The sequence below is a fragment of the Mustela nigripes genome, chromosome 1, assembly GCF_022355385.1.
Source record: "Mustela nigripes isolate SB6536 chromosome 1, MUSNIG.SB6536, whole genome shotgun sequence".
Lineage (NCBI taxonomy): Eukaryota > Metazoa > Chordata > Mammalia > Carnivora > Mustelidae > Mustela > Mustela nigripes.
Genome location: NC_081557.1, coordinates 13,381,802 through 13,390,978, shown reverse-complemented (window position 1 = coordinate 13,390,978; position 9,177 = coordinate 13,381,802). Strand labels below are relative to the sequence as shown.

Sequence of the window (9,177 nt, the reverse complement as noted above, 5' to 3'; positions counted from 1 at the left end):
ATATGTATATCTAAAAAAATAATGAAACATATAAATAGATCATATTTGAGTATTTATAAGTATTTCAAAAAATAATAAAGAAAAAAGGGAAATTGTTGGAATATAATACGACCAGAGAATAATTTTAGGTAAAGAGGTCCCGAGGACCTCTCAGACGGCATCATATTTGAGCAGAGATTCAGACGTGATAAAGGCTGGCCTGCAGCACTGCCTCAGGAGGAGGAAAGAGGGAATGGAAAGGCCACTTAAAACCCCAAGAATAGCTGAAGAAATCCCACAAAGGATTTCTCACTGAAGGGGAGTGTGCCTAAGCAGTCTGCTGCTCCCTCCCCTAAAATGCATTTAGACTGCACTGCTCAAGGCTACCAAGACAATCAGCTCAGCTCTTTGCATGGTCCTGTTTTCATGGCACACAGAGGCATGGAGTGAGTATAAAAAAGAACACAATTAATCCGTCATAAAGTGCCTGGAAGATCTTACAGATTTATGCAGCAAGGAGTCACCTGGTGAAAAATAACAAGTATCTTTATCTGTTCTCCAACGTTATCATTTTTGTCAGCGTTCGTATGGCTCATAATAAATCCCTTCTCCCAATTAAGCATTAGGTAATGTCCTCCTTCTTTCAAACTTGCCCATTCCCAAAACCTGCATAACATACTGGAATGAAGAAAAATATCTTGAGAATCAGAACAAATCAGCGTCAAATCTTTGCCCTCTCTTTTGGAAAATTCAAATACTTATTTGAACAAGGTTCTTTTCCTTTAATGAGCCAAATCATAGCATCCCTACTCCGTGGAAAACATAACCTAAAACAGAATGTATACCTCTTTCCCAGATGCTACCCTTTGCAGAGGGTTTTCTCTATCACCTTTTCTAAAGATACCTTAATACTCTATCTTGGCTCCTGGATTTGTTTTATCATAGAAATCACCATGTTTATGTACTTGATTTTTAATCTTTATTTGTTCACTAGCCTATAACTTCCATGAGGACTTTTTTGCTTATGAACAGCTCCCAATAAAGAGGCAGGCACATAAGAGGCATATGTAACAACTTGTTAATTAACTATTGCATCATTCATTGACTCCCATTAATTCTTTTTTTTTTTTTTAAGATTTTGTTTATTTATTTAACAGACAGATCACAAGTAGGCAGAGAGAGGAAGGGAAGCAGGCTCCCTGCTGAGCAGAGAGCCTGATGTGGGACTTGATCCCAGGACCTTGGGATCATGACCTGAGTCAAAGGCAGAGGCTTTAACCCACTGAGTCACCCAGGCGCCCCTCATTCTTAATTAAAGGGCATCTTCTGGATTTTGCTCTGAGTCAACAGTGAACACAGAGACTATCACTGGCATAAAGCATGAGGAATAAACATGGAAAAAAATTCTAGGCATTAGAAGCTATTATTTACATTCTTCAACATGAATGGATTAAAATTAAATGCCATTTAAAGAAGACCTTCAAGAGAAGGCAGAGAAATTCTGTGTGAATCTTCAATTTGTACAAGGCAAATGTTCTATCCCCTCATTCTTGCATTTGTGTGCTGTATTTTAAAAAAATGGATAATTGAGAGAATATTGCATCTGGAGAAAAATGCAGGAGAACATTATGAGGTCATGGGCAATTCACTAAATATTCTAAACCAACAGTCTTGTCATCTATAAAGTAGAAATTAATTCCCTGCTGATGACATAAAAATCAATAACCAACAATGGTAATAACTACCTTATTTTTGAAAATACATTTAAAAATATATAAAACAATTGTAAGTACTTAAATAACAGTATGCTAAAGTAATAAAACTTATGTGAATGTGGGAAAAAAAAGAACTGCAAAGCAATCTGCATTTTATATGCATGAATCACATGATTATAGTGGCAAAATCTCAACAAGTAGTTACTTGAGTAGCAGAACAGCAGAACAGACATACAAGACCTTTGTCAAATGTCTACTCCAAACGTGCAGGTGTTATTAGAGAGTGCAATTGTTACATACGACCAGAAAAATACCCTTTGTAATATTTTTATTAAAAAGAATAAAAGGGGGGCGCTTGGGTGGCTCAGTCATTGGGGATCTGCCTTCAGCTCAGGTCATGATCCCTGAGTCCTGGGATTGAGCCCCTCATCGGGTTCCTTGCTCATCGGGGAGCCTGCTTCTCCCTCTCCCACTCCCCCTGCTTGTGTTCCCTCTCTCACTGTCAGGTAAATAAATAAAATATAAAAAATTTAAAAAAAAGAATAAAAGGTAAACTTGCAAGTAATTGCAAGATCTCAACATCTTGTAAAGCAAAACAGAGGTACTGTTAAGCTCATTGGTTAAGATTTTTCCACTTTTCTCATATATAACAAAGCACTCCTCATTTCCCGTTACAAAATCTTAAGACTATTCTAAATCTTTGGGATTCTCTAAGCCACTCACTATATTTTAAAACTCTAAATCTCAATACTGTTAATCGAGAAGTGAGAAAACCCAATGAGAAGATTGTAACCTAAAGATGTTATAGGACTTCAGTGACACACAATAATAAAGAGTGAAGCTCAACATAAAATATGCACTCCCATCACTCAGTCCATGCTCATGCATCTTGTGTAAATATCACCTCTCAATCTGTAGTACAAATGGAATCTAGTTTACCCACTCATAAGAAACTGCTTCTTCTCAAACCTCCTTTTGAATGAATCCTTAACTTCCCTGTTTCTCAGGCTGTAGATAAGTGGGTTCAACATGGGAATCACAGCTGTGTAGAACACAGAAACCACTTTATTAATATCCAGGGAGAAGCTAGAACTAGGACGTACATAGATGAAGAAGAGTGTCCCATACAGGATGGAGACAGCTGTCAGGTGTGAAGAACAGGTGGAAAATGCTTTGCGCCTCCCCTCAGCAGAGCGGATCCTCAGGATAGCAATGACGATGTAAATGTAGGAAACCAGGATGATCACACCACTGATCACTCCTAGAGCTCCAGCCAAGATGAAAAGTACAAATTGATTGACCTGGGTGTCTGCACATGCCAGGGACAGAACAGGAAGAAGGTCACAGAAGAAGTGATTGATGATATTTGGACCACAGTAAGGTAGGTGAAAGGTGAAAGTCGTGTGGGTCATAGTGCTCATAAGACCCATAGCATGAGGTCCTACCACCAGCTGCACACAGACATGCTGGGACATAATGAGAGTATACAACAAGGGCTTACAGATGGCCATATACCGGTCATATGCCATGGAGGCCAGGAGGAAGCACTCAGTCACTACAAACTGACCAAAAAACCAGAGCTGAGCAGCACAGCCCAAGAAAGAAATTACTTTTTTCTCCACAAAAATATCAGTCAACATCTTAGGACCAATGACTGAAGAGGAGCAGATATCCACAAAAGACAAGTGGCTGAGAAAAAAGTACATGGGAGTGTGGAGTCGGGGATCCATCCAAACGAGGGTGATCATCCCCACGTTTCCCAGAAGAGTGACAAGATAAACCAAGAGAAATATCAAAAAGAGAACAACCTGGTGCTGGAAGTGATTTGTTAAGCCCACAAAAAAGAATTCAGTCACCAAAGTCTGATTTCCATAATCCATTCTTTGAATTAATCTGGAATGAGAAAGAGAAAGATTTTTTTTGCAATCAATTTGTAATTAAATTTAAAATTAATTTAACTTCTATTTTTTTTCATTTAAAAATGATAAACTGACACCCAACTCTCTTGAAGTCTACATCTGATGGTCATGCAATCTAGTTGCAAACTATTTGTGCAATACAGACTAAGTCACCAAATCTCACAGCACTCTTTAATTTCTTCCACAGAAACAGAAATTTTTAAGAGAATCATAGAATTTTAATCCAGAAGAGAACATTGGGGATTATTTGAGACATGTCCTCCAACAGTGCCAGATTACATTTCTAAAAATCCCTACACTATACAAAGTATACTTAAAGAAATATTTTATAGAAAAAAAGTATTGTGGGAATTTGATAAAGTTAGGCAAAAACCTTCTCTCACTCTTGGCGAAGGGTATTTGGAATGTAACTTATCCACCAATTCCTTTAGATTTTAGATAAATATTTAGTCATGTCATCTAAAAGATAGACATGTGATGTTTAAGAAGAGCAAGCTCAAACAAGGGAAGATGGCCTTGACCAGCGTTCAAAATCTTCCGCTGAACATCCTTGTGACACCTTATCCCAAATATCTGTGATCCTCCTGTCATTAGTTTATATAACCACTAACCTCATCAAACTCCATCAATTTTTTTAGTTTATCAAAAAGATACTAGTTCTTTTTTGTTGTTGTTGTTTTGTTTTGTTTTTTATTAAATTGATTTATTTATTTTCAGAAAAACAGTATTCATTATTTTTTCACCACAACCAGTTCTCCATGCAATCTGTGCCCTCTATAATACCCACCACCTGGTACCCTGATCCCACCACCCCCCCCACTTCAAACCCTTCAGATTGTTTTTCAGAGTCTATAGTCTCTCATGATTCACGTCTCCTTCCAATTTACCCCAACTCCCTTCTCCTCTCTAACACCCCTTGTCCTCCATGATATTTGTTATGCTCCCCAAATAAGTGAAACCATCAGAAAGGATGAATACCCAACTTTTGTAGCAACATGGACGGAACTGGAAGAGATTATGCTGAGTGAAATAAGTCAAGCAGAGAGAGTCAATTATCATATGGTTTCACTTATTTGTGGAGCATAAGATACTAGTTCTTAAATCTCAGTTAAGTGTTGTAACTAATTAAGTATTAATAGGCGCTGGGAAAGAAAAGCAATAATTTAAGGATGAAAAGGATACACCTTTACATTTATTCCAGAGAAATGAAAACTTTCTCCACATAAAAACCTGTATAATTTTGTTCACAGAAGCTTCAATCATAATGGCCAGACATATCAAATAACCAAAATACCCTACAATATGTAAATGGCTCAACAATCTTGATACATCATACCATGGAATACTCTTCAGTAAGAAAGAGGGGAAAGAAATATGATACACACACAGTTTGAAAGGGTCTCCAGGTCATTACATTGAGTCAAAAAGAGCCAATCTCAAAAATTCAGAATTCTGTCATTATGACATTTGTATAACATTCTCAAAATGGTGAAATGATAGAGATGGATAACAGGTCATTAGTTGCCTGGGATTAGGAAAGGGAGGGAGAGGGACAGTGTAACTATAAGAGCATAGCACAGGCACATCCATGTAGAGATGGATGTAGAGTTCTGTGGACTGATTGTTGCATGGATTAAACAAAGCTGTCGACACACGAAGTTAAATGTTATAGAACAAAACACACACATCACATCATTGCCAATTTTCCAGATTTGATGTGTTGTACTTGGTAAGATATACTGTTGGGGAACCCTGAGGGAAGGGATATGAAACACTCTGTATATCTTTGCAACTTCTTGTGAATCTGTATTTCAAAATAAAACTCTTTTAACAAAGAAGAAGAGGAGAAGGGGGAGGAGGAGTAGGAAGGAGAAGAGTAAGAAGAAGGAGGAGGAAGAGGAGGAGGAGGGGGTAGGGGAAGAAGGGAAGGAGAAGGAGAGGGAGTTGGAGGAAGGAAAGAGGAAGGAGAAGGGGGAGAGGGTGAGGGAGGAGAGGAGGAGGAGGAGGAGGAAGAAATGAATGAATGAATGAATGAATGAATGAGAAGTGAGAAGGAAGAGAAATGAGGTTAGGATTCCAAAAATGGGAAATTCAGGAAGGGAGGAACATGTTTTGGATTTTGAAATAATCATAATGATTCCAACAGCACAATTACACAAATATACCATTGGGCTGTGCAATAGAAGTATGACAGAAATCTAAAAACACTTTCCCCTGGTAAGAAAGACTGAAAAGATTTTTGCTTAAGAATAAAGTCATGAAGCTAAAGTCTACTGACATTTGGGGTGCCTGGGTGGCTCAGTGGGTTAAAGAACTCTGCCTTCAGCTCAGGTCATGATCCTAGAGTCCTGGGATCGAGCCCCACATCGGGTCTCTGCTCAGCAGGGAGCCTGCTTCCCTCTCTCTCTGCCTGCCTGTCTACTTGTGATCTCTCTCTGTGTCAAATAAATAAATAAAATCTTAAAAAAAAAAATCTACTGACATCCTATGGTCCCATAGGCAAAGGAGCTTGGAAGGAAAGGTCTGGAGGGGTGGAATCCAAGATTAGCCAAAAAAAAAAAAAAAAAAAAAGTACCTAGTTGTAAGATATTCAAGGATTTAGTATTTTCTAAATACACAAACTCATCATAGCTCATCAATATTTGTATTTACTTTTTACTCAAGGAAGATGTATATGAAAACAATAGTTCATGACTGTCAAAGTGCATATTAATTTATTTTTCCCAATCCAAAAATTTATCTAATCCAAAAATTCTAAGATAGAAAAATCATGATCCTAGGTATGCATGTGATTTTCGGTGTGAGCAGCATGGAATTCAGGTCAGTGGATTCAGAGGTTTGCTTTCGACTTATAAAACCCAATGTAAGGAAAAGGAATAAATTAAGAACCAGAGAGCCAAACCTCTTAATACTAACATCCTATGAACCACAAATCCTTCAATACATTTCACTATCCCTATGCCAAAAACAAAATTCAACAAACATGTACATTCAAGTTAGGTCAGTTAAACCAAAAGACACAGACTCAACATTTGACTCATACCAAATTATTCTTCATAGTAATCTTAGAGATGATGCTTTCCAGGCATCTGAATGCATTTTTTGTTATCTAAACTTCTAAAGGCAGCTTAGGAAATAACTTAATGCACCTATCAAAAAAACATGACCTAGACCCACTGCCTATGTCATAGTGAATTATGAAAGTAACATTCCTTGTTATAAAAACCAATTACCCTACAAAAATAGACTGGTCACTCTTCTCAGCTTCTCCAGGTGTCTAGGAAGATACACAATACAGTGATACCATCTTGAAACCTGGGCACTCCAAAAAGGCATTAATTGACTCAATCTACCCAACACAAAGCAGAGGTTTTTCTAAAGGATTCTTGTGTACATTGGAGTCAATTCCCTCAAGGAAAAAAAAGCTCAGGAGAACAGGCCTATAGAGAAAATATTATTTCAAGAGAAAAATACTGTGACTTGAATCCATTGTAATTACACAAAATAAACCCATCTCTCCCTTTGGGACCACCACACACACACATGCTTCAAAATCCAGGTATATTTTGAGGGTGTATTTTTGTGGTTTTTGTTGTGTTTTGTTTTGTTTTTTTATTTTCAGCATAACAGTATTCATTGTTTTTGCACCTCACCTAGTGCTCCATGCAATACGTGCCCTCTCCAGTACCCACCACTTGGTTCCCCCAACCTCCCACACCTCGCCCCTTCAAAACCCTCAGATTGTTTTTCAGAGTCCATGGTCTCTCATGGTTCACCTCTCCTGCCAATTTCTCTCAACTCCCTTCTCCTCTCCATCTCCCCTTGTCCTCCATGCTATTTGTTATGCTCCACAAATAAGTGAAACCATATGATAATTGACTCTCTCTGCTTGACTTATTTCACTCAGCATAATCTCTTCCAGTCCCGTCCATGTTGCTCCAAAAGTTGGGTATTCATCCTTTCTGATGGAGGCATAATACTCCATAGTGTATATGGACCACATCTTCCTTATCCATTCGTCCACTGAAGGGCATCTTGGTTCTTTCCACAGTTTGGCGACCGTGGCCATTGCTGCCATGAACATTGGGGTACAGATGGCCCTTCTTTTTACTACATCTGTATCCTTGGCATAAATACCCAGGAGTGCAATGGCAGGGTCATAGGGAAGTTCTATTTGTAATTTCTTGAGGAGTCTCCACACTGTTTTCCAAAGTGGCTGCACCAACTTGCATTCCCACCAACAGTGTAAGAGGGTTCCCCTTTCTTCACGTCCCCTCCAACACATGGTGTTTCCTGTTGCTAATTTTGGCCATTCTAACTGGTGTAAGATGGTATCGCAATGTGGTTTTAATTTGAATCTCCCTGATGGCTAGTGATGATGAACATTTTTTTATGTGTCTGATGGCCATTTGTATGTCTTCATTGGAGAAGTGTCTGTTCATACCTTCTGCCCATTTTTTTATATGGTTGCTTTTGTTGTTTTTAAGTTTATTTATTTATTAAAGAGAAAGAATGTGAGTGGGGGCAGGGTCAGAGGGAGAGGGAGAGAGAATCCTAAGCAGAGTCTATGCTGAATGTGGAGCCTAACACTGAGGCTCCATCTCAGACCCTGAAACCATGACCTGAACTAAAATCAAGAGTCAGACACTCAATCAACTGTGCCACCCAGGCAGCCTTAAAATCCAGTTTTGAGCCATTTTGAGTCTTCAACTGCTACATGATATCACCAGCCTTTGACACTATACAGGTTTGAGAATATAAAATATGGCCTTGCTTCAGATATATTATAATCAGAAGGTGAGTCTGCGTACACAGCAGCATAAGGGACTCCATGATCAGTCCATGATTTCCAGGATGGTGGAATCATTGTAGCCATAGGGTTTGAAAAGAGTCTCTTATATGAGATTATTCTCAAAGGGAGGTAAATATAGGTAGATTTTAAAAATGTGGATTGGGTGTGTATGCAGTGAAAGGGCTATAAATTTGGACATCTTGGGGCACCTGGGTGGCTCAGTGGGTTAAAGCCTCTGCCTTCAGCTCAGGTCATGATCCCAGGATCCTGGGATAGAGCCCCACATTGGGCTTTCTGCTCAGCAGGGAGCCTGCTTCCTCCTCTCTCTCTGCCTGCCTCTCCACCTACTTGTGATCTCAGTCTGTCAAATAAATAAATAAAAATCTTTAAAAAAAATTGGACATCATTTTTGAGAGACAGAAGTAGTCCACATTGGCTGTATAAAATTTTCAAATATAGGGGTAGAAAAAAATGGGTTTGGGCTCAAACTTCATAAATCTGCTTAGAGAGTATTAACCCATTCAAACCTCATAAGAACTCAGTGAAGAGGATGAATAGAAAAATCTGGATTCTCCTACCTCTCATCAGGATACTCAGTCCACTTTCTATTTTTTAAGATTTTAGTCATTTATTTGAGATAGAGCATGCAAGAGAGCAAGAGCAGGGACAGGGAGAGGAGCAGAGGGAGAAGCAGACTCCCCACTGAGTAGGGAGCCATTGTCTGTTGCTGGGGTCAGTCCCAGGACCTTGGTATCATGACCTGAGCTGAAGG

At 38.8% G+C, this 9,177-nt stretch overlaps 1 protein-coding gene across 1 annotated transcript; it reads right to left on the bottom strand.

Annotated features, from left to right (window-relative positions):
• Positions 1–2,629: 2,629 nt before the first annotated feature.
• LOC132023216 (olfactory receptor 5G25-like) lies at positions 2,630–3,574 on the bottom strand. The gene has a single exon (XM_059408956.1). The coding sequence runs from the start codon at positions 3,572–3,574 to the stop codon at positions 2,630–2,632; it is 945 nt and encodes a 314-aa protein (XP_059264939.1).
• Positions 3,575–9,177: the final 5,603 nt, after the last annotated feature.